Raw genomic sequence first — 25,755 nt, 5'->3', positions numbered from 1 at the left:
TCCCTTCTCCACGGAACCAATCAACAAAGGAATGTTTGCCAGATCTCATGTTCCCTGGATGTTCATATCCTGGAAGGTTCACTGGTGGATCCCCTGGAAGTCCCAATGCAAGGACTCTGCGGGAATGACCCGGGATGTTTCAACTTCACTGCATCTGGAAACTTCCAATTCTCTGAGTTAGTCAAAGATGTCGGATGGTTCCCACTCAGTCACCCTGGAAAAAGTTAGAAGGATTAAAACCAGTTCTAACTCCTGAATATATACTGTTGATCCCCCGACTCCCCCCACTCCACCATTCCCCCAATCCCTGACTACCTTGCAACCAACCAGCCAACTACCCCTGAAGCCCCCCCACACCAATACTCCCCACACTCACTTGCCTTGCACACTTAGCTTCTCTCCATAGCTTGTCAAAGTAGCTTTGGGGAAAGTTGTACAATTATCTGAAGAGAAAGAAATTGCAAAGCTACAGGAAAAAAACAAGTAGTGGGACTGGGTGAGTTGCTTTTGTAGAGGGCCAGTAAAGACATAGTGGGTTGAATGGCCTCTATCTGTGCTGTAATCATTCTAAGATTCTATGAACATGGTAGTCAGGTCCCTATTGCACATCATTATTTACAAGCAGCCATTTTTTTAATCCAATAATATATGTGCTCTGCCCAGAGATAGGGAAGATGCCATCACCCCTCAGCTAGGTTTCTATCAAGGCCAGGATGTCAATGCAATCATCCACAAGGAATACAAAGTGTAGTGGTATTGTCACTAGGCTAGTAATCCAGAGACCTGGGGTAATGCACTGGAAACTAGGAGATGGTGAAATTTGAATTCAATAATAATCTTAAATTAAAAAGTCTAATGATGACTATGAAAGCAATGTTGTAAAAACCCATTTGGTTCACTAATGCCCTTTCGGGAAAGAAATCTGCCGTCCTTACCTGGGTCTGGCCTACGTGTGACTCCAGATCCACAGCAATGTGGTTGACTCTTAAGTGCCCTCCCAAATAGCTTAGCGAGCCATTCAGATCAAGAGTGATTAGGGTTGGGTGATAAATGCTGGCCCAGTCAACAATGTCCACATCATGTGAATGAATAAAAAAAGTTAGTAGATGACTTGGGCCTTGTTCACAAGCGAATGGACATCCTGGAGGGAGATGCATAGAAGGGAAATGATAGCCGAACTACTAGCAGAGACCACAGGGTCAGTAGTGTAAGAGATGACTTGGACATGGGGAAGATTGGCAAGGTTAGTACCTTCCACTGGGCAAAATAGACAAGAACGTTGATGAGAAAGTGGGATTGAGAAATTGGGGCTCCTGCTTATAAGTGAGCCAGTGCTGAGTATCTTGATGAGAAATGGCATTAATTGACAGTTGCACTATTTCTCCAGAGTTCCTCCACCATAGTAAAAGGGGAAATTGAAATAACCCACTCAGAAATTCTAGGCACCAAATCAACTGATTTAGGTGTGCCAAATGTCAGAAAGAACAAAACCACTCCAAAAGAAATCTGATGTGGTCAGATTGTGATTGATGCGAAATACGATAGGTTCATTTACCTTGACTTTAAACTTGGCAGTGAGCTTCCATCATCAGCGCTAAGAAAGCGGTATTAGGATTCATTTTTCTCAGCTTTGAACATAATCTGTAGCACTTATACTGGAGGAATGATATGTACTGAACCTCACTTCCAGTGCTGACTTGCTCCATCCTGTGAGGATGTCTGTGCCAGACTGTCTGAAATGTTGTGACTTTTTATCTTTACCCTTGTCAGGGCATTACTGAGTGATGGGGCGTGTTGTGAATGGCCTATTCTGTATGAGGAGAACTTGGTGTCAATATCAACCAGAATTTAATGGTTGGCAACTATTCCCTGGGGATGCGGGATACTGAGATCTTTGCAACCCCCGCCCATGTCAGGTGCCCCCTTTATGCTGATATTGACGCTAATGCTATTTGTGCTTTGACAGAAACTGATAACTTTATTTTCAAATTGAGCAGTGCCAATTGCCTTCAATAAGCAATGCAGTTTAACCTTTTCTTTCCTCATCAGGCAAAATGTGCACCCAGAAATCTGTTAAGGTGAATCTTTCATCTTTTAATTCACAATATTTCATTTTCAGTGGATTAAAAACATATCACGAGATCACAGACATAATTTACTATCTGCACATTTAGTTAGAAAAATGGGTTGTCTTATGGCTCATTTGCCTGAAAGAAATGCAGATGAGCTCAGGTTCGGGTAAGAGTGGCAGCAGTGTTTGCTCATTGAGGTAGTCCCAAAACACTTAAACCTGCCGTCATGTCAAGCTCCCACTGCAGTGAAGTCAGAGAATTTGGCAGCCAGCCAAATCTCCGTTCACTGCGGCGGGATGGGAAATGTCCTGTTGGCGTGAACGGTGATAAGATTCTGGCTATAATTTCTCTGGTGCCTCCAGAAGAGCAGGCTCCAGTGGTGACTTCCTCCATTTATTCATGCTGCAGCTTCCCACTCCTCAGCCAATTGATAAAGGCCAGTACAATGTGTCTGAGATCCCTGTCCGGTGCAGTAAAACATCAAACTAAGGTCCCCGCTGCCCTCTCAGGTGGACTTAAAAGGTCCCATGGTAATATTTCAAAGAAAAGCAGGGGAGTTTTCCTTGGAGTCTGAAGTCACATTCGTCCCTCAACCCAACATCATGAAGAAGCAGATTATACTGGTTATTGTCATACTGCTATTTGTGGGAACTTGCTTTGCTCAAATAGGTTGCTGTTTTGCTCAGGCTACAACAATTAATTTAAAAAACTATGTTGTTTGCTGTAAAGCATTTCAGGATGTGCTGAGGTAGTGAAAGGCACTATATAAATGCAAGTCTTTCTTTCTCTTAGAGGACAGAAATTAAACTGTGAGTCTGTGGCTGCCCCCAGTGCAACAGGATTGCTTTGACTGGAAGTCGCTGTGTTATAAATAATCCTTATTCATAGGTTCCCCACCCAACACACAAAAACAATTGTGGTTGATTGATGAAATTTTGGCACCGATCTGCACTGTATAATTTTCTAAAAATTCATTCAAAGGAGGTGCGCTTCAGTGGCTAGGCCAGCATTTATTGCCCATCACTAATTGCCCATTAGAAGGTGGTGGTAAGCTGCCTTCTTGAACTGCTGCAGTTTCTGTGGTATGGTTACTCCCACAGTGATGTTAGGGAGGGAGTTCCAGGATTTTGATCCAACGATAGAGAAGGAACTGTGATATAGTTCCAAGTCAGGATGGTGAGTGACTTGGAGGGGGACTTCAAGGTCGTGGTGTTCCACTTGCCTGCTGTTATGGAGAGACATCCATTTTTGGTAATATTCTTGAAATCAACCATGTTTTTCAGGATGTCCTACTATCCTTTTTATTTTTAAAATTTATTTCATGGGATGTGAGTATTGTTGGCTCGGCCAGCATTTGTTCCCATTCTTTACTGTCCTTGAGAAAATGGTGGTGAGCCACCTTCTTGAATTGCTTGTTTCCATTTCACCCACACTGCTGTAAGGAAGTGAGTTTCAGAATTTTGACTTGGCAACAATGAAGGAATGGTGATATATTTCCAAGTGAAGATGGTGTATGGCTTCGATGGGAATTTGCAATGATGGTGTTCCCATGCAACTGCTACTCTTATCTTTTTAGGTGGTGGAGTTTGCAAGCTTGTAAGGTGCTATTGAAAGAGCCTTGGTGAGTTACTGCAATGCATCTTGTAGCTGTAACTGTGCGTCAGTGGTGGAGAGAGTAAAGATTTAAGTGCCAACTATGTGGGGTACTTTGTCTTGGATGGTATTAAGCTTCTTGAGTGTTGTTGCAGCAGCTGCATTTGTCCAGGCAAGTGGAAAATATTCCATCACACTCCTGACTTGAGCCTTGTAGAGGGTGGACAGACTTTGGGGAGTGAGAAGGTGAGTTATTCTCTGCAGAATTCCCAGCCTCTGACCTGCTCTTATAGTCACAGTATTTATATGGCCAGTCCAGTTCAGTTTCTGATCAATGATAACCAATGATAAATGTTGTTGATAGTGGGAGATTCAGTAATGGCAATGCCATTGAATGTGAAGGGCAGTTGGTTAAGGGACTCTCTCATTGGAGATGGTCATTGTCTGGCACTTGTCAGCCCAAACCTGAATGTTGTCCAGGTCTCACTGCATTTTGACATGGACTGCTTCAGTATCTGAGGAGTCACGAATTGTGCTGAATATTGTGCAATCATCAGTGAACATCCACACTTCTGCCCTTATGATGGAAGGAAGGTCATTGTTGAAGCAGCTTAAGATGTTTGGGATTAGGACACTACCGTGAGGAACTCCTACAGTGATCTCGTGGGACTGAGATGATTGACCTTCAATAATCACAACTATCTTCCTTTTAGCTCAGTATGACTCCAACCAGTGGAGACTTTTCCTCCTGATTCCCATTGACTCTGGTTTTGCTGGGGCTCCTTGATGCCACATCTAGTTAATTCCAGGCTTGATGTCAAGAGCATTCACTCTAGCTTCATCTCTGGAGTTCAGCTCTTTTGTCCATGTTTGGACCAAGGCTGTAATGAGGTCCTGGAAGAAGCAAATTGAGCTTCAGTGAGCAGGTTGTTGCTGAGTATGTACCATTGTTAGCACTGTTGATTACTACTTTCAGCATGACTCCTTTCATCACTTTACCGATGATCGAGATTGGCCAGGTTGGATTCGTCCTGCTTTTTGTGAACAGGGCATACCTGGACAATTTTCCACATTGCTGGATGGATTGTTGTTTCACAAATGAATCCAAACGCTAAATCCTACAAATTGTACAGGAGACAACTGAAACAAAAAGAACCAGATAATGGCTCCATCAATGAATTGATTCGAAGTGCCAATCCAATCAAAACCTCAGCAACTGACCCTACTAAGATTCAATAATTAATAACAGGATGTAACTGTTGCCCTACCCTTGGGAACATAGAACATTACAGCGCAGTACAGGCCCTTCGGCCCTCGATGTTGCGCCGACCAGTGAAACCAATCTAAAGCCCCTCTAATCTACACTATTCCAATATCATCCATATGTTTATCCAATAACCATTTGAATGCTCTTAATGTTGACGAGTCCACTACTGCTGCAGGCTCCCATACACAGCATACCTCAGGCTTATGACTTGAGTACCAAGCTAGAACTTACACATTTCTTTGGGATCAAAATTTCAGTTCCTAAACTTTACCTCTTTCTAGTCGGTTTACAATTTTGGCAGATTTACGTGAATTATTAAAACTCTTGTGTAGCATTAAGGTTGGTAAATAGCTCACTTTGTTACCAATGACTTTCATTTTTAATGTCACAGCCATCCACACCCTCAAAATTATGGAATTTAATTTCAGAAGATCATTAATATTTTTAACAAAGTTCAACTAAGGAAATATGTCTGTATACTATAACCTCTGTTAGACATCTTATTACAACTTATTAACTTCAAGCCCAGTTCTCAGTCAGTAATTCAGAAGATAGATCTCACATCAGTGCTGATTGAGGTCGTGCCAGTTACAACTAGAACACAAGTCAGGAAAAGGAACGAAGAGCCAACATCCTTCGAAGAACCAAGATCTGGATTTTTTCAATTTGGAAGTTGACAGAATGTGCAGACTTTTGGCTCAATAAAAAATAACTGCACCACAACTTCTGATTGAAATACATTTAACGACTCTCAGCGAAGTTATAGTGCTCTTTTTCTATTGTCATGCAAGTTCCAAGTTATTTACAAATAAATATATTGGCACCCTCAAATCTTGAATTGCAAGAACCACAATTCACAGATCCATCTGTGTGCTTATCTCAATTCACACTTCCTACAAAGGACAAGCACTGAATGGTGGAGCAGGCTTGAAGGGCCAAGTTGCCTACTCCTGCTCCTAGTTTGTATGTTTGTGTGGTCATCATGGCTACTTTAAGATTTTAAGAAATAGGAATTATTGTAGGCCGGTTGGCCCATCAAGCTTGCTCGACCATTCAACCGCAGTTGATCTGATTGTGGCCTTACCTCCACTTTACTGCCTAGCTCCCATATCCCTTCGCTCCCTTATCAATCCAAAATCTGTCTAACTCAATCTTGAATATATTCAATGGACAGCCTCCAGTGGTTCCCCTTTATTAACCTTGCTTATTATTTCCTCAAAGAACTTTAATAAATTTATCAAACACAATTTTCTTTTCACAAAGCCATGTTGACTCTGCCTGATTGTATTATATTTTCTATTGCGACTACCTCCTTAATAATGAATTCTAATGTTTCCCAATGACTGATGTTAGATTTGCAGTTTTCCAATTCACTGGGGCCTTTCAAGAATCTGGAGAATTTTGGAAGATTATAACCACTGAAGATGCACAGAATCTTTGCTGTTGGCCTGGAGTTTAAGCTGCAAGGGAGAGATGGACAAGGAGGTACACCATAGTGTCATGGGCACCCGGTGGTTTTATGTAAATTTGGTGGGCTTTGCCACAAATTCTGGCAGGTACAATGGTAACATACCTGTCAGGATCCCTGCCCACTTGTTCTCAGGGTCAATGTGATTTACTAAATGAATTTTGATGCCGCTCTAGCCCAGGATTTTAAAAGAGCAAAATCAGTAATGGAAAAATGTAATCACCTTTTGGTTACTGTAGAATCTCAGACCATTCAGCTCATCATGTCTGTAGTCCTTAGGATAAGGATCTGTCACATGTAGGGTTCCCCGGAACGGAGAAGCTATGACATCTTCTCCAGAGCCTTCAACATGTAATTGATGAAGACGAACATCTCGCCAAAGCCATCCCCACACCCCCCACTTCTTGCCTTCAAACAACTGCACAACCTCAAACAGACCATTGTCCACAGCAAACTACCCAGCCTTCAGGAGAACAGTGACCACGACACCACACAACCCTGCCACAGCAACCTCTGCAAGACGTGCCGGATCATCAACATGGATGCCATCATCTCACGTGAGAACACCATCTACCAGGTACACGGTACATACTCTTCCAACTCGGCCAATGTTGTCTACCTGATACGCTGCAGGAAAGGATGTCCCAAGGCATGGTACAATGGGGAGACCATGCAGACGCTACGACAATGGATGAATGAACACCGCTTGACAATCACCAGGCAGGAGTGTTCTCTTCCTGTCGGGGAACACTTCAGCAGTCATGGGCATTCAGCTTCTGATCTTCGGGTAAGCATTCTCCAAGGTGGCCTTCACGACACATGACAACGCAGAATCAGAGCAGAAACTGATAGCCAAGTTCTGCACACATGAGGGCGGCCTCAACCGGGATCTTGGGTTCATGTCACACTACCTGTAACCCCCACAACTTGCCTGGGATTGCAAAATCTCACTGACTGTCCTGGCTGGAGACAATACACATCTCTTTAACCTGTGCTTAACCCTTTCTCCACTCACATTGTCTGTACCTTTAAGACTTGATTACCTTTAAAGACTCGCATTCCAACCATTATCTTGTAAATTGAGTTTGTATCTATATATGCCCAGTTTGTGAACACAACTCGTCACTCACCTGAAGAAGGAGCAACACTCCGAAAGCTTGTGCTACCAAACAAACCTGTTGGACTTTAACCTGGTGTTGTGAGACTTCTTACTGTGCCCACCCCAGTCCAACGCCGGCATCTCCACAACATGTAGGGTTAACATGGGACTGAATACGGTACCACCCACATATACCACACCTAGGGGTCAGTCCAGTGTCGGACAGAGCCATGTGCACAAGAAAGCATGGAGACAGCTAGCCTGAATCCTTTACTGGATACGTTTTGTAATTAATAAATACGTACAGTTAACCTACTTAAGAATACCAAGATTTCATTAAGACCTACTGAATGTATCCAACACCTTACAACAGATACCATAGGAACTTAGGCCATTCAGCTCATCATGCCTGTGTCAGCACTTTGAAAGAACTATCCAGTTAGTCCCATTTCCCAATGTTTCTCCCTAAAGCCCTGCATTTTCAAATATATATATTCCGTACTGAATCTGCTTCCACCACCCTTTTAGGCAGTGCCTTCCAGGTCATAAACACTAATTTTTTGCCAGCTCCCGGACGGTTCTTTTGGCAACTACCTTTAAATCTGTGCCCTCTCATCCATGTGCCAATCACTCGTGGAAACAGTTTATCTTTATTTACTCTATTCAAACCCTCATCATTTTGAGTATTACTATTAAATCCCATGCTACCCTTTGTTCTAAAGGAGAATAAATGCCAACTTCTAATGAACAATAATAAACATTGCCAATGTAGACAATTTTGGATCAAAAAGCTTCCTGTTTGGTGAGTTGTGTTTATTCTGTGTTTTCTGTGAAACAGAGTTCCTGGCATTCTAACTGCTGGTAACCTCCAAAATCAAGTTTGCAGAGAAACTAACTTGGCTAACATCAGCCCCTACATCTGTGTCTGCTTTCATTCAAGCAGATACCTTATAAATGGCTCTTTATTGTATATTTGCAGAATAAAAAGTGACAAGTTTAAAGAATGGAGTTACCTAAATGTTGCTAATACTTAGAAAACAAAAATTTAGTTACACGTTGCGAATCTATACCTGGGCTTACAACACAATTTCAAACTCCGAGCATTTGTGAGAGAAGGCTAGTTTTTTCTCCAAGGAGATGAATTCTCTGATTTCTTCTTGTGCCTTTAAACTGCACATCAACTGGGATCTATTCTCCAGGCTGCAATCAGCTCTGGCCTGATGAGAGATTTCCCATTGATTTCACCTCCTGCTTGTGATGGAGCAGTTGGCTATTGCAGTTGGGATGGATTGCAGATCTACTGTCGTGTTCTTCTACATTTTAACATTGAGGGTTTATCATAAGACAATTATTGATGTCTCTTCATTCTTCGATTGCAATACCAAATTGCATCGACCCTGTTAAATTTGTCAACACTTTGAACACTTCAATTAGATCACCAATTTTCCATGATCCTCTATAAGCAAGCAAATATAAACTAATTTCATTTCACTGCCTCTCCTAGCTTGGTATAATCTGCAAAGTTGCCCACATTGGATTCAGGAAATGGAAACAATCGTGATTCCAGAGCTGAGCCCTGAGGCGACGAACTCAGTACTTTCCACCACATTTAACATAATTTTTCTGACAAATACTCATTGTTTCCAAACCTTCAACCAGTTTCTTGTCCATGGCCAGGGTTTATCCTGAAACTCCACAGTTTTGAGTCTATTTAATAATCTTTCATTCGGAACTATTCAAAACCCAGTTTACCGTATTATCGAGATTACCACAGTCGACTTGGGTTTTCTCTTCCCCAAAGAAATCCGCAAAATTAATCAAACAACACCTTCTCTATTGGAGCCAAACCCACTGTTATAGCTGGCTTCCTATTGTATAGATGGTCTGCAAACTTACTCTCGATAAACAACTTCATAATTTTACCTTTATTTTGGAATTTCTCTATGTATATATTATATGTTTATATGTGCAAAGAATGTGATTTTGAATTTTAAATGTAATTCTACAGCTAAATGGTGCATAGCTACATTGACCTTAAAGACACTTGGGCACCGATATTATAATGAAATAGAAAAGGGCCAATTCTATGTGAAGAACCTGAGGCTAGAAAAGTAAGTAACAGCATACTTGGCACCGAATGTCTCATTATATTGAATCAGTGTGTATGTGCATTAGGCTCATTACTGATTACAAAATTATACAAATTAATGTAACTAGTACAACAACACCACTTAAGTGTAGATAATAATGAGTGTAAAATGGTGAGAATATAAGGCAGCCTGCCATATGAAAGCGCAGAACTAACAACGGGCAATATTAGATTTAGTGATGGGTACCGAGTCCCATTTAGTCAACAGCCTAACCATTCATGAGCATATATCGAAAAGTGATCATATGATTGAATTCATTGTAGTGCTTGAAAGGGAAAAATGCAAATCAGCTACTAATAATCCAGAGTTAGGTCAAGCTGACTTTATTGTGATGAGATAAAGACTGCCAACAGTAAACTGGGCGAGTCTGCTCATGGGTCAAATATTAGAAGATCAGTGGAAAATGTTTCCAAAAATAACTTAAGATCAAGTGTGAGATCAGATGTAATGCATGTTTCTTGTCAGCTTGGATCTCATATGTCCATTTTGTGGGGATTGTGAATTGGATTCAATTTGAATTAAGTTTTTGGAACAAGCAAGGGAATGGATTAAGAGTTTACCCTGTCCATTCTGCGCACTGGTTTGGTAACTCTGTGAAAGGAATTTTAAAAATTTTAAAAATAAGTTAAGATGATGCAGTTTACATCCCAAGAGCAAGAGGTCTATTCACCAAAAAAACAGTCATGGATGACTAAAGAGGTAAGAGAAACAAAATTAAAAGAAAAAATGTATACAAAATTAGCAACAAAAAAATGATGAATGAGAAGCATATAAAAAATTTAAATTGTCACTAAAAATAAAGAAATGGCAGACGTGTTGAATAATTACTTTGCATCAGTATGATAATCCTCCAAAATTCTCTCAATTCAGGTACAAATGAAAAATTGTACAAGTCACTCCAATATTCAAGAAAAGCAAGAGGGGAATATAGACCTAATATCAGAAAATAACTAGAATCTGTAGTTAAGAATAGGGTGATTGAACACCTTGAAAATTTTCATCTCATCAAAGAGAAACGGCATGGACCTGAACTTTTTGAAGAGTTAACTAAAGAGACGACCATCATCCCGGTACCAAAGAAAAGCCAGACAACGTGCCTTAATGACTACCACTTGGTGGCTCTGACATCCATCATGATGAAGTGCTTCGAAAGGTTTATCATGGCACGGCTCAATTGCGGCCTCCCAGATTGTCTGGATCCACTACAGTTCGCCTATCGCCGCAACAGGTCCACAGCAGATGCCATCTCCCTGGCCCTGCATTCAACCCTGGAACACCTAGATAACAAAGATACCTCAGCCTTCAACACCATAATTCCAACAAAATTCATCTCCAAACTCCGTGGCCTAGAGCTCTGCTCTCCCTCTGCGACTGGATCCTCAACTTCCAAACCATAGATCACAATCAGTAAGGATAGGTGACAACACCTCCTCCATGATTATCCTCAATACCAGTGCTCCGCAAGGCTGCATCCTCAGCCCCTTAGTATACTCTCTATACACCTATGACTGTGGCCAAATTCCCTTCCAACTCCATTTTCAAGTTTGCTGATGACACCACTGTAATGGGTTGGATCTCAAACAATGTTGAGATGGAGTACAGGAAAGAGTTTGAGAATCTGGTGAAATGATGCAATGACAATAATCTATCCCTCAATGTCAGTAAAATGAAGGAGATAGTCACCGAGTTTGGAAACAGTGGAGAACATGCCCCTATCTACATCAATGGTGCTGAAGTGAAGGTGGTCAAGATTTTCAAGTACCTAGGTGTTCAGATCACTAACATTCTGTCCTGGAGCCTCCACACTGACACTACAGTTAAGAAAGCCCACCAACGCCTCTAGTTTCTCAGAAGGCTAAGGAAATTCAGCATGCCCACTACGATTCTCACCAATTTTTACAAGTGCACCATAGAAAGCATCCTATCTGGTTGTCTCACAGCTTGGTATGGTTTCTGCTCTGACCAAGATTGCAAGAAACCACAAAGGATTGTGAACGTAGACCAGTCCATCATGTAAACCAATCTCCCATCCACTGACTCCGTCTACACTTCCTGCTGCCTCAGAAAAGCAGTCAGCATAATCAAGGACCCCACACATCCCGGACATACTCTCTTCCACCTTCTCCCGTCGGGAAAAAGATACAAAACTCTGAAAACACATATCAACAGACTCAAATACTGCTTCTTTCCTTTTGTCATCAGACTTTTGAGTGGTCCTATCATATATTAAGCTGATCTTTCTCTTCATCCTATCTGTAGTTGCAACACTATATTCTGCACCCTATCTTTTTCATTTTCTCCCATGTACTTCATGAGTGGTATGTTTTGCCTGTATAGCAAGCAAGAAACAATACTTTTCACCATATCCCAGTACACGTGACAATAATAAATCAAATCATTTTAAATCAAATCAGGGTGTGTCTATGAAATGTTTCTGGAATCAATGTAAATAACATCCACAAAATCTTTCATAAATGACAGTTAGCTGAAGTTTAACTCATAGATTTGAGGCAAATTATTTACCTTGTTAAGAATTGGCTGATTGGCGGGATATAAGAGAGTTTGGAAAATTGCCAGGTACTCTAACTGGCAAGATGTGACTACTAGTATCTGCAAGGATCTGTATCAAGGCCTCTACTGCTCGCAGTATTTATTAACAACTTGGCTGACGGGATAGAAAGCCACATATCCAAATTTGCTGATGACACAATGATGGGCACTGTTGTAAACAGTACAAATAGAAGGATACAATCAAAGAGATATGGATAGATTAAGTAAATGGGCAAAATTGCAGCAAATGGATTTCAATGCAGACAACTGCGAGGTCATCCAGTTTGGATCTAAAAATGATAGAGCTGGGTACTGGTGAAAAGCTAGAAACAGAGGAGACCAGAGTGACTCCGGGGGTCCAGGTACATAGATCATTAAAGTGTCATGAAGAGGTACAGAAAATAATCGAAAAGCTAATTGAATTCTTTAGTTTATTTTATTAGTATCACAAGTAGGCTTACACTGCAATGAAGTTACTGTGAAAATTCACTGGTTGCCACACTGTTCGAGTACACTGAGGAAGAATTTAGCTTGGCCAATGCATCTAACCAGTACATCTTTCAGGCTGTGGGAGAAAACCAGAGCACCTGGGGGAAACCCATGCAGACACAGAGAGAGCATGCAGACTCTGCACAGACAGTGACCCAAGCCGGGAATCGAACCCGGGTCCCTGGCACTGTGAGGCAACCGTGCTCAGGCCTTTATATGTAGAGAGTTAGAGTAAAAGAAAATAGAAGTCATGCTTAAACCATACAAAATCCTGGTTAGACCACATTTGGAGTACTGTGAGCAGTTTTGCCAACCACACCATAGGAAATGATACATTGGCTTGCGAGGGAGTACAGAATATATTTACCAGAATGACACCTAAACTATTCACACCGGCGAGATCTCTGGTCCTGCCGATATTGCACCCGTGCCAGAAAATCCTACAGTCATGCAATTGCATTGAAAAACTGCAAGTCATTCCACGATTTCTTAATTTTTCCAGGTATTTTTACCATCATTGCTCTCTTTACATGCATATCCACTTTTCAATATTCAATGTTGTTCATTCTTTGTTTGTAAAAATACCTCCTAATTGCCATTCATTAATTTACTGTTAACTAGTTTGAACTTATGTCCACTTGTCCTTTAACGCTATTTTATAAAGTGGTAGGATTACCTGTTTCGTCTCAATATTGACCTTTTACGACATCTTAATGTGATTTGTTTTACAAACTGGATACTTTTGTGCCTTCCTTCATACCAAAGAAATTATTTACAAATGCACTTAATTCATACAAAAGGACATTTATTGTTTTGACTGTTTATACATATTCCGTTTGGCCATTTCATATAAAAAATACAGTTCATACTAATCATTTCTGTCTCTCACATATAAGAAAGCTATAACAGCCAAATAAAATGGGCCCTTATCTATTTATTAACTAAAAGGTTTTCTGCAACTCAAAATAGGTTTTAACTGTTTAGTTTTGTGTAGTTTCATTTTCTTTAGAAATCTTCTTTGTTACCCCACTGAAGTACTTGTCGCGGAATGAATTGTGGCCCACATATGGGCTATACTTTGCATCAATAAGATGGGCATATCGATCCTTATCCTAAGGGAAGAAGGAAAATAGATTAGTTTGAAATACATTATTCACTAATCTACTACTAGCCTAACTAAAACAGAATTCTAATTAATTAGGCTTCAAAAATACATGAAATATAAATATTTGGATATACCACTCCATTACCTCCCTGCCCTTCTTCTCAATGAACTTATGGTGAACTATCCATTACCCTTCCTATCGCACTCTCACCCTAACACTACCCCTACTTTCTCCTTGGAACTATCCGATGTTTCTCCACATTCTCTCCATTTCCTCTTTCTGCTGTCACCTCACCTTTAATATGCAATCCACTCCTGTCCATTGGCACTTGCTCCTCTCCAAGGACAGGAGAGAAGTATGCAGAGGCCTCCTCCCACTTAACCAAGTTTCCTCCTTTCTTGCCCTTCCTAATTTCCCTTTCTATCAGTTTCCTTCAAATATACTTTGACTGCTTTCAAACTTCGACTTAAAAAAACCAGATCAATTTAAAACTAAGGAAGTCATCCATCATCTACCTCAGAGATGTTAAAAATTAGAATCCCAGTCTTACAGGTCTATATGGTCAGCATTATTTTTTGTGTAACTGTCAATAACAAGGGCGGAAAAGTAATTGGCTTAAAAATTCAACTGAACTATTGCTTGAAACTTGAAGTAATATTAAATAAAAATGAAGTTCACTTCCCATTGGCAGTATCATTTAACGACTTTTAACGGTGGAATTCCAACTCAGAATTCCAATCGGAGGAGCAGCAATCCTGGCAGTGTCACTGGGAGCGGTGGCCACTGTTGGAACTGCAACCGGCGTGGGGAGGCAACACAGATTGCCACCGTTGGGCAAGTGGGATCAGAATTACACAGCCAGTGAGGCAGAGCATGGCAAAGGGAAGTGCGGTGGCTTTTGAGGGCAGGGCCTGTTGCCATGGGGATGGCACTGCTAATAAGGGAAGGGCGGGCACTCTGTGGCCAGAAAGTGTCTGATCAGGAGAGCCCTCTCATGCACCTACAGGGAGGTTGTCAGGGTTTACCTGCCAATCTACCCAAGTGATGGAAAGCCCACCTGCTGCAGGTAAAACGCCAGTGGCAGTGGGACAGGGCCCTTATTTGGCTACCTAAGTGATGCAACTCAGCTCTGAGTGGGAAAGCCATCCGAGTCTTTCTATACCGATGGCAAATTTACCATAATGCAGAAAGCTGATGGGCATGCCACCCCCATCCTTCCTACTTTTCAGTTCCCCCCCACTGCTCCCCACCTCCTATCCTGGTGTCTCCCCTTGCGTTCTCTCTGAGCCCAGTCTCACTCTTTGACACCCTTCATTAATATGTTTTTTAAAGTTTACAGAACGCAACAAAGCTAATAAAGGTACGTAGTCAGAACACCTAGTACACAAGCATGTTACCACCCTGTTTTTTGAAACAACACAAGACAAAATTTTACATCAGTAAAACTTTTAAACTTTTCCTCATTTTTCAGTATTTATTAACAAATCAATAAATGTTAAAAGTTAAAGCAAATGAGTAGCTAACAGAACAGTGCCAATACATCCTTAGAAACTGTTCAAACTTCACATTACAAATCCAATTCAGAGACACAGCACTGGACAAAACTTCCAAGTCCCTGCCAAGGTTTTGGTAGATGTTGCACTCTTCAGGTGAAACTTTAACGAAAGCATTAAGTGATTCACAAGAAAAAAATTACCTGATAACTTAATATTATTGAAAAATGTAATGCATTATAAATGTGTATATAGGAATTTATAATGGAAAAACCTGATGCCTAAAGTATATGCGAAATCTGACAACAGGTAATTAAGGTATGCAGTTACAAGATGCATGGAAGATGTTAATTGCAAAAGCACAGGTGGGTCAGTGGTTTGCTTGTGAATATGCTAAGTAGTAGCACTAACTAATTCATTCAACTATAGAAGGTGAGCACATCCTCTATTGTAGGAAATTGGAAGAAGCTCTGAAAGGTAGAGATTGTTGAACCAGTGTCAATCCATATAGAAAGGCAAGTTTTAGACAGTTCTTTTCTCTCTCTCTCGGCGTAATGAAGAATCTACTTTTCTTCAATGTAAGATATATTTCATTTCTTTCTCTTGACTTTTATTTTGTTTCTTACATTCTTCCCTTTATCTTTTCTGCTTCTCCTGAAGGTACAGTTTCATAAGTACCAACAATTTTCCAATAATCTTATCCAAAAACCTAAGAATCTGCTGATGACCATGAAACCATTGTCGATTGTCAGAAAATAACATCTGGTTCACTAATATCCTTTAGGAAAGGAAGTCTGCCGCCCTTACCTGGTCTGACCTACATGTGACTCTAGAGCCACAGCAATGTGATTGACTCTCAACTGCTCTCTGGCAACTAGGGATGGGCAATAAATGCTGGCCAGCCAGCAATGCCCATGTCCCATGAATGAATAGAAAATAATGGCCACTCTTGACATATAAGTGGAGACATGCAAATTGACATTCTGTTCATGGGAAATAACAGAACTGTGAACAGGTAACTTATTTAGTTCTTCCTTCACCCTTAGCACGCTCTGCTGATCTAACAGAACCAGTATTACCAACCCGAGATTAATTAACTCAGCGCACCAGAATTTGGACCTGGCCTTTTTTTGGTGCAACCCTCACTTTTTCTTTCGTCATTGCTCCCATTTTAAAAAATTAATAGCCTGTTTAAGCTTACTATCAACTCACTCAATGACATGTCAACGTAATGAAGGAAGCATCCAAATTATTACTAGAGAACAAAAGCTATGGTCAATAAATGAAAGTCCAGGAGTACTTCTGGACAGAACAGAGAAAATGTGGGGAGAGATAGTTGAAGTAAGATAATTTAGTCGGAAATAGTGCATTTATTTTGCTTTTTATTAGAATCAACTACAGCATGGAACATGCGGTTTTAAAGAAAGCTTGTAGTTTGTTAAAGAATAAGTATTTTAATTCAATCTCCCAAGGCTTTTATAGAGTTAACTCTGGAAAAATTGTTCCATTGTTTTTAAAATGCATACAGATATTTGACATAATTAGATTTAATGTTACTAATAAATATCATTATCTCTCTAATGCAGCAATTAAGAAAGAGACAGTAACTTTATTTCCTGTTTAATGTGTATTCCAATTCCATTCCAATTAAACACAAACTAATTTATCAAGGAAGGTTATGCTTGGATCAGGAAACTGCAGTTAAAAGCAGCCAATTTTCAAGTCCCTGTACCGCAACCTATTTAATTTTTTACCCAGCAATTCAATCGAAACAAAAACAGTCACACCCTGAACAAAATCTTTTTCTCGAGTCAGCAGGATGTTTTACAGAGCCTTTACCAATAGACTCGCTGTCTTATCATGCGAATCATTGAAACCAGATAACTCGAGATATTTTGTGCTTGGATCAGCATTTTTTTTTAATGTTGCATTTGGATCAAGAGTTACTACAAAATTACAAGTGAATGCCAAGTAGTTTAGTATAATGGAATCTTATGCTTGGATCAGAAATGCATTTATTTGGACTCATGTGTAACCTCTAAATTTGATTTATCCTTCTCAGATGTTAGAGGGTTAAACAGTGTCTTCCTTGACCTCCAGTGGTTTGTGCCACTATTATTACATTAAAACTTACAGACCCTCTTCAAATGATAACATAATCATTGGTTGAGGTCTCTTACTGCCATGTTAACCACAACTCATTTACCAGCCTTTAAACACCAGCTGTTTGGAGAGAGAAATGTTGCTATCTGTAAACTTTTAGCAGCAAACAGCACTTGAAAGCACAAAACAAAAGAAAATTGCTCCCGTGTGTTTCTCACCTCAGCTTCTGAAACTTCCAAATAACCCTTGACAATTGGCCTCTAAAAAAATTGCTGACCTAAAACATTGCTCTGGCAATTGTAATATCCAATCTGTTATTAGCTATGCTATTACCATATTATAAACAGGAAAAAGAAAGTATCAGGTAGTGTTGCATTTGCTTACACTTTTTAAAGATTCATATCCTACATTTACTCAAATGGGCCTCAGTTCAGCTTCAGGGTAATTGCCCATGTCTGGTTTTTGTTTAAAAAGCCTGTCTTTCTTATCACAGCTTTTCACTGCTCTACATCTGCTGCTGTACAGTAGCTATAGAAACCACTTGTGCAAAATCATACAGTTATAAACATTGTGAAGGACAACTAGTTCTGACATAAAACCGCTGACACGAAACTGGGAAATCTATAGGAGGGGAATGTCATTGGAAAATATATCCAAAATAAATTATTTTACTGCAGGGCAACATTTAAATGGCAATTCATTCTTAAAGAATTATGCAAGAAAATTCATAACAATTAATATTGAGGATTAATTTTTTCAATGGGCTCGTTTTACCACAGAAGCCATAATCCAGAATTGGACAATAATCAACTGAAAGGGTCTATGCTACAACTCCTAAAACTTCTCAGCTTTCAAACAAAGTACTTTCTTCCTTCCACTAAAGTTATTCCATTTCAGTGTCCTCTTTTCCAAAATGTACAAAACCAAAGAACTTCTCCTGCAATACACTCAAAAGAAAACTGCGACTTTGTTTAATCTTTGTCTGAGTCTCAAAATTCTAATGCATCCATAAATGTTGTAGTAAGAAGTTTTTTGAAGGCTCCGGAGAAGATGTCGTAGCTTCTCCATAAATGTTGACAGACATTTAGGCAGAATATTTGAAACAGCTCCAGAGGGCTGGTGAAATTTAGACCTAAGCTAGGAGACAGGAGGGTTCAGAAAATAGCATCAGAAGAGACAGAGAAAGAAACCCGATGTCTTCCCATTGCCACAGGATATTCTCAGAAGTGGGGACGGCAGTGGTGTGGCCTGCCAATGACTGAAGGTGTTGGGCCAATTGATCCAATTAACCAGTAAATGAACAGCCACTTAATGATAAAAAAAATCTGGAATTAAGCATCTACTGATGACCTTGAAACCATTCTCAGTTGTCAGAAAAACCCATCTGGTTCACTAATGTCCTGGGAAGGAAATCTGCCGTCCTTACCTGGTATGGCCTACATGTGACTCCAGAGCCACAGCAATGTGGTTAACTCTCAACTGTCCTCCAAGGGCAACTAGAGATGGGTAATAAATGCTGGCCATACATATATCTCTGAATAAAATAAATAATTTTTTTTGTAGCCATCTGGTACAATCGTATGGGTTGAGAGGCCATTTCAGAGAGCAGATTAAAGTCAGCCACAAAAACAGAAAATGATGGCGAATCTCAGCAGGTCTGATAGCAATTATGAAGAGAGAAAGAACCAACATTTCGAGTCTGGATGACCCCTCTCCAGGCTCGAAATGTTGGCTTTATCCTCTTTCCACAGATGCTGTCAAACCTGCTGAGATTTTCTAGCATTTTCTGTTTTTGTTTCAGATTCCAGCATCCGCAATATTTTGCTTTTATAAAAGTCAGCCATGTTGGTATAGGACTGGAGTCACACATAAACCTAGCTAAGTGAGGACAGTGGGTTTCCTTGTCTAAAGGATATTTGTGGGCGAGTTGTTTGTTTCTGACAAAACATTTTTATATCCAGATTTTCTAAAATTTCAAAATACTCAATGACTCAAGAACAGCTTCTTCCCCGTTGCTGTCAGACTTTTGAATGGACTTGCTTTGCATTAAGTTGATCTTTCTCTACACCCTAGCTATGACTGTAACACTACATTCCGCACTCTCTCGTTTCCTTCTCTATGAACGGCATGTTTTGTCTGTACAGCGCGCAAGAAACAATACTTTTCACTGTATGTTAATACATGTGACAATAATAAATCAAATCAAATCAAATCCCTATGCTGGAATTTGAGCTCATGGCAAACCGCTTATATCACTACACATCACACTCTATCCAACAGGAATCTTGCAAACAGAAAATTGTTTTCGAATGATTGTTTAGGAAATATTTTGTTCCCATCCAGATTTTATTTTCTTTAAGTAGTCAGTGTACTGCAGGTATCTTTTATGATTCAATGCTATGGATCCTGCTTTTAATTTTTTAGACAGGTATTTGTTGGTGATTTTAAAAATGTCAATTTTTTAAAAATCCATTACTTTCCCTTTCTGTATCCTCTTCCCTCTCTCTTAATCCAGTTTTTATTTTCCTCGATTCATTTCTCTTTCTGTATCTGATTTCATATCATCACTGAACTCTGTCCGGGGCTCCATCTTCTGCTGGTCCCTCTAACTACCAGTTAATGTACCAAAGGTTGCTGTGTGTAATTGGTACATTGTCTTTTTTTTACCTGGACTGCTTTGTATCTTATCTGTACTTTAAAACAGTATCACAGCTACCTTTTACCAAATATCTCTTTAAATTATATTATACTATTACATTCATCTCATAATTTAGCAGTTAAATCATCGTCACAGATTTTCTAGTTCCCATTGTGCATGTACTACTGGTTGCTTTGATGTTACAGACAAAACATTGTTAAAGCTACCACCTGTATCCTCAAAAGCAGCACGAAAGCATGAAAATTGCAACATCAACAGCCCAGTAAGTGTCAATGTTTACATATAAAGTAGCCAGTAGAAAGAACCAGTGTAACCCTGTATGTAACCACATTCTTAATATATTAGATTATCCGCAGTTTAACATGGGTGCCCTCATTATCTGAATGCAGATTTACATTTTCCACGCTAGCTATTCTTATAGTCGCTCAGATGAAGGATGAAAATTAGTGCCAGACTTAGTGCCATTAGGAGCTGGGTTTTGTCTACTCAAACATTTTTAAACATTTAGCACCAATAAAGCCAGCAAACAGTGAAGATTCTCATCCAGCATCCTGCCCTGTTTTTGTATCCTCATTCTAGAGGTGTTGGGATACTGCAGTTTTCCATTGCTCTACTTGCATTGTCTATCTATACATCTTTTTGACTCAGTATAGAGCAGGTTGAACAAATGGGAAAATGTGATATTCTTATCAAAATATGCCTATGCCAAAGAAAGGAAATATAGATTTTGATTGTCAGTAGTTGATCATTTTGTGTTAAAAACTTTTGAGCTATTAAATAATTCTAATTAATATTGCTGTAAAGAAAGACATATCGTCAAATCTTTTGTCTTGAACTCATCAGAGTAAATGCAAGAATGCCAAATTTTAAACAATCACAACAACTTATACCTCAGAGGAAAAGGATGCCAACTGGTTGGCAAATCGACTCTCATTGGCCAAGTCATTGCCATGGAGAAGGCAATGGGAAACGATAGGTCCCCAAGCCCCTAGCTAATTCAAAATAGGTGCAAACCTGAAACATGTTCCTTTTGTTTACAGTGAAGCAGGTCCCTCTGTATGAACGTATGCTACTTTTAGTAAGTGTAAATGAACCATGTTACAAGCTCGACTGATTGTTTTTAGTGTTGCTATTGGCGCACTCATGATTGTTCAGCAAGTACCGCCCAATCGCAGAATCACACCTCACGGCAGATGGTTTGTTTTGGAGATTGCAAGCATGGGCTGATCAAGTTCTGTCTGTATTCTGCCTAAATAACTACAGGAATATGCTGTTTGATTCAATCATTGGGACGTATGGCCTTTGTACCTGGCATTATGCCAGCACTAAAATTCAAAAACAATGTTGTTCACGAGCAAAGTCACTGCATAGTAGCAGAATGGATCAGCTTGTTTAGCCTATAGTGCAGCTAAATAAAAATATTAAGATAATCAGGTAGATTATTCTAAACATATTGCATTCTGCAAGAAATAAAAAGTACTTAGTTCTGTCCAATAACTTTTAAGTTAATGTCCTGACTGCTAATTTACTGGTTTAATTTGAAGTAGTAAAATTCTATATCACTTATTTTATATGCTTCAATGTCATCATCTTCCCATAGAAAGTTTAATTTTCTTGTTCTTTTTCATTAGTGATCATTCTCTTTACACTGTGATCAGTTTTGGCACTCATTTATGTTTTCAATTGTCTATATTGTTTGTAGTACAGAGATCACATTGAACCAGGTTCATTAATGACTAGCACTGTGCAAAGCCTTAGTGCAAGCGGTGAAGACTCCCACTTTCTATTAGCTTTATCACACTGTCTGGAAAGTGGCGACTGGTCACGTCAGCGGGATTCTCCGGTCTGTTCGGCGGCACACTCTCTGCTACAGGTTTCCTGGCGGCGTGGGGTGGCTTCAATGGGAATTCCCATTGACAGCAGTAGGACCAGAGGATTCTACCACCAGCGAATGGCACGCTGCCTCCCTCCAGTGAGAAAAACACTGAGAGGAGACCAAACAATCTTGCCCGACAAATCTACCATTATTGTCAGGTTCAGTGTTTATTTTTATAAACTACCTCTATGCTCAAATTACAATAACAATTTAAAAAATTTCTGCACAAGCGGTCTCAACTATTGTACTTCTTTAGTGTCATTAGCAAATTAGACATTTTACATTTGCTTTCTATATCCAGTTCACTTATGTAGATTAGGAAGAATAGAGATCGTTAATTTAAAAGCTCTGTCCAATCTGTCCATGGCGACACAGTGGTTAGCACTGCTGCCTCACAGTGCCAGGGGCCCGGGTTAGATTCCCACTGTGGGTCACTGACTGTGCGGAGTCTGCATGTTCTCCCATGTCTGCATGAATTCTCCCGCAGAGTACCTGAACAAGCTCCAGAATGTGGCGACTAGGGGATTTTCACAGTAACTTCATTGCAGTGTAAATGTAAGCCTACTTGGGATAATAATAAATAAACTTTAATTTTAAATCAGGCCCTACATCTATCGGGTATCTTCACTTTCTGTTTTTTTACCAGTCCATATTCTGCTCTGGATTCTTGTAGCTGACAGCCTTTTGTGTGAAATCTTGGCATAATATTTCCAGAAAGTTTTGTGATCCCACTTTGAAACTACATCTAGGGAGCTCTGTCATTTACTTTTTAAAAAGTCAGCAAGTTTTGTCAGACAGTACCTTCCTCTTGTTACTCATTTCAGCAACTGCCATTTCTAGAGTCAGAGAATCATTTACAGCAGAGAAGGAGGCAACCCGGCCCATCAGGCGTCTGCCAGCTCTCAGCAGAGCAATCCAGTCAGTCCAGTTCTCCACTCTATCCCTTTAAGACCTGCAGGTTTAATTCCTTCAAGTGCCAATCTAATTGCTTCTTAAAATAATTTTGCTCTGTAAGATAAAAACAAATTCCAGTTCTTAAGGATCTGATAATCAATACTGAAGGGAAAAGTAGAAGAGGCAGCTTTGCCCAGCTGGTTGGATGGGGGGACGAGGCGTAGTGGGTCAGACACAAGTCATGTTTTTGAGGTGTGCCAACAGCTATGTCCATTCCTACGCAAATTAGACAAATTGTCAGGGTTACCTCTTTCTGACTCCTAACCATGACAGCAAAGTGCCTGCACTATTTGATCTTTTATTAAAAAGCCATTATGTTCTGGAATTAAACAAAACTTCTTTGAAGAATACAGATAGATGGCTAAGAGGGATGAGGGGAGAATAGAAATAGCAAGGGGCATCTCATCATCCATCCTTGGGTGGCACAGTTGCGGGGAGGCTGAGAGGGCAGCTGTGTTGATGGATTTCAACGGAGAAATGAGTGGAGGCAGAGTAAAGAGAAGGAGCATTCATTGTGCATGAAGGAACAAACCTGACAACAGACAGGGAACAGCAAAAAGCTTGGTAAGAATGGGAGACTAAGAACACATAGGTATGGGACACTATGGGATGTGAAGGAAAGGGTTACTTCTGTGACGAGAAGCTCCAAAGGGAACCGCTAATGGCTGCAGGCCAGTTTCCTCCCAAACTCCAGTCTACAGTCATCTAGGGGCTCTCTTTTTCACCACAACAGACCTTGCATTACTTCCCACATCCTTTATTTCAGCAGTCAACCAGACTACAAAGCAACCAGGACTATTAGTAACAAAGACTAACATAGAACAATATTTGGGAAGCAGCTTAGGACTTAGAGCCTTGGGAGTGATCATATAGGAAAAGTTCAGCAGCATTGTATGTCAGTGTGGTGCTGCACTTGCAAAGTCAAGACCAAATCCAATATTTAGGTGAAGAAAGTTAGAAGACAATGGAATAACCAAACTCTGGTATGGGAAGAAGGTTAAATTAAGGGAGAGAAGGCAAATAGGAGGAGGAGGAGGGATAAAGTGGGGCAGAGAAAAAGAGGAAGGAAGGATATTATTAGATGTGCGCAACAGGGAGATGGAAGGAAAAAATGGACAGACAGTAGGTGTAGAGAAGCAAATGGCCAATCCACTTAACCTGCACATCTTTGAACCGTGGGAGGAAACCAGAGCACCCGGAGCAACCCCAAGCAGACATAGGGATAATGTGCAAACTCTACACAGTCACCCAAAGCTGGAATTGAACTGGGTCCCTGGTGCTGTGAGGCAGCAGTATTAACCACTATGCCACCCTGCACTCACTTTTTAAAAATTGACCTTTTCTACACAACTAAAGAAAAACCGGGTAAAATGAATTCAATTTATTAAGCCATTCAGAGCTAATGTACTCAACATGTTTGCCATTTGTAAGTTGTGAACTTCTCTATGTGAGTGAAGGATATATTCCTTGGAGAGAGAGAGTAGCACTAGTGGTTAGCTGCACTGGGGATTTCAGAAATCCCCTGCCTTAGAAACAGAAAGATTTACGACACAGAAGGAAGCCACTCAACATAATCATGTGCATGCTGGCTGGAAAAGCTATCCAGTCTAATCCTGATTTCCAGCTCTTGGTCTGTAGCCCTGTAGGTTATGGCATCTCAAATGCATATCTAACTGTTTTTTTTAGATGCAATCAGGGTTTCTGCATCCACCAACCTGGGTGAAAAGATTACTCCTCAACTCCTCTCTAATCCTTTGGCCAATTATTTTAAGTTTATACCTCCTGGCTATTAACCACACTGCTAAGAGAAATAGCTTCTTCCTATCCGCTCTATCTAGGCCCCTCAATTTTATGCACATCAGTTAAATCTCCCCTTGGCCTCCACTGTTCCAAAGAAAACAATCCTATGCTATACGATTTCTCCTCATGGCTAAAATTCTCCAATCTTGGCAACAGTATTGCAAATATCTTCTGTATCCTCTCTAGTCCGACCGCATCTATCCTGTAACGCAGTGACAAGAACCGTAAGCAGTATTCCAACTGTTATGTAAGCAGCGTTCTATATAATTCCAGCAAAACCTCTTTCCTCCAATACTCCAGGTCTCAGCCATAGAACCATAGAAAATTACAGCTCAGAAACAGGCCTTTTGGCCCTTCTTGTCTGTGCCGAACCATTTTTTGCCTGGTCCCACTGACCTGCACTTGGACCATATCCCTCCATACCCCTCTCATCCATGAACCCGTCCAAGTTTTTCTTAAATGTTAAAAGTGACCCTGCATTTACCACTTTATCCGGCAACTCATTCCACACTCCCACCACTCTCTAATATTCCCTTTAAACTTTTCTCCTTTCACCCTTAACCCATGCCCTCTGGTTTTTTTCTCCCCGAGCCTCAGTGGAAAAAGCCTGCTTGCATTCACTCTATCTATACCCATCAAAATCTTATACACCTCTATCAAATCTCCCCTCATTCTTCTACGCTCCAGGGAATAAAGTCCCAACCTATTCAATCTCTCTCTGTAACTCAGCTTCTCAAGTCCCGGCAACATCCTTGTGAACCTTCTCTGCACTCTTTCAACCTTATTTACATCCTTCCTGTAACTAGGTGACCAAAACTGTACACAATACTCTAAATTCGGCCTCACCAATGCCTTATATAACCTTACCATAACACTCCAACTTTTATACTCAATACTCCGATTTATAAAGGCCAATGTACCAAAGGCACTCTTTACGACCCTACCCACCTGTGACATCACTTTTAGGGAATTCTGTACCTGTATTCCCAGATCCCTCTGTTCAACTGCATTCTTCAGAGTCCTACCATTTACCCTGTACGTTCTACTTTGGTTTGTCCTTCCAAAGTGCAATATCT

The 25,755-nt window shown here is 40.3% G+C and overlaps 1 protein-coding gene across 2 annotated transcripts in view; it reads right to left on the bottom strand.

Annotated features, from left to right (window-relative positions):
• Positions 1 to 12,618: 12,618 nt before the first annotated feature.
• The window catches only part of trmt11 (tRNA methyltransferase 11), a 72,600-nt gene continuing 59,463 nt past the window's right edge, over positions 12,619 to 25,755 (bottom strand). Inside the window, exon 13 of one of the 2 annotated variants that reach the window (XM_078213711.1) lies at positions 12,619 to 13,800. In XM_078213711.1, coding sequence (XP_078069837.1) covers positions 13,669 to 13,800 — 132 coding nt within the window. In that variant the 3' untranslated portion in view covers positions 12,619 to 13,668. The remainder of the gene's footprint in view (positions 13,801 to 25,755) is intronic. The other variant, XM_078213712.1, reaches the window with a different exon arrangement.

This window comes from Mustelus asterias, chromosome 5 (genome assembly GCF_964213995.1).
Source record: "Mustelus asterias chromosome 5, sMusAst1.hap1.1, whole genome shotgun sequence".
Classification (NCBI taxonomy): domain Eukaryota; kingdom Metazoa; phylum Chordata; class Chondrichthyes; order Carcharhiniformes; family Triakidae; genus Mustelus; species Mustelus asterias.
The sequence above is the reverse complement of the archived record's forward strand: the minus strand, read 5'-3'. Positions and strand labels throughout refer to the sequence as shown.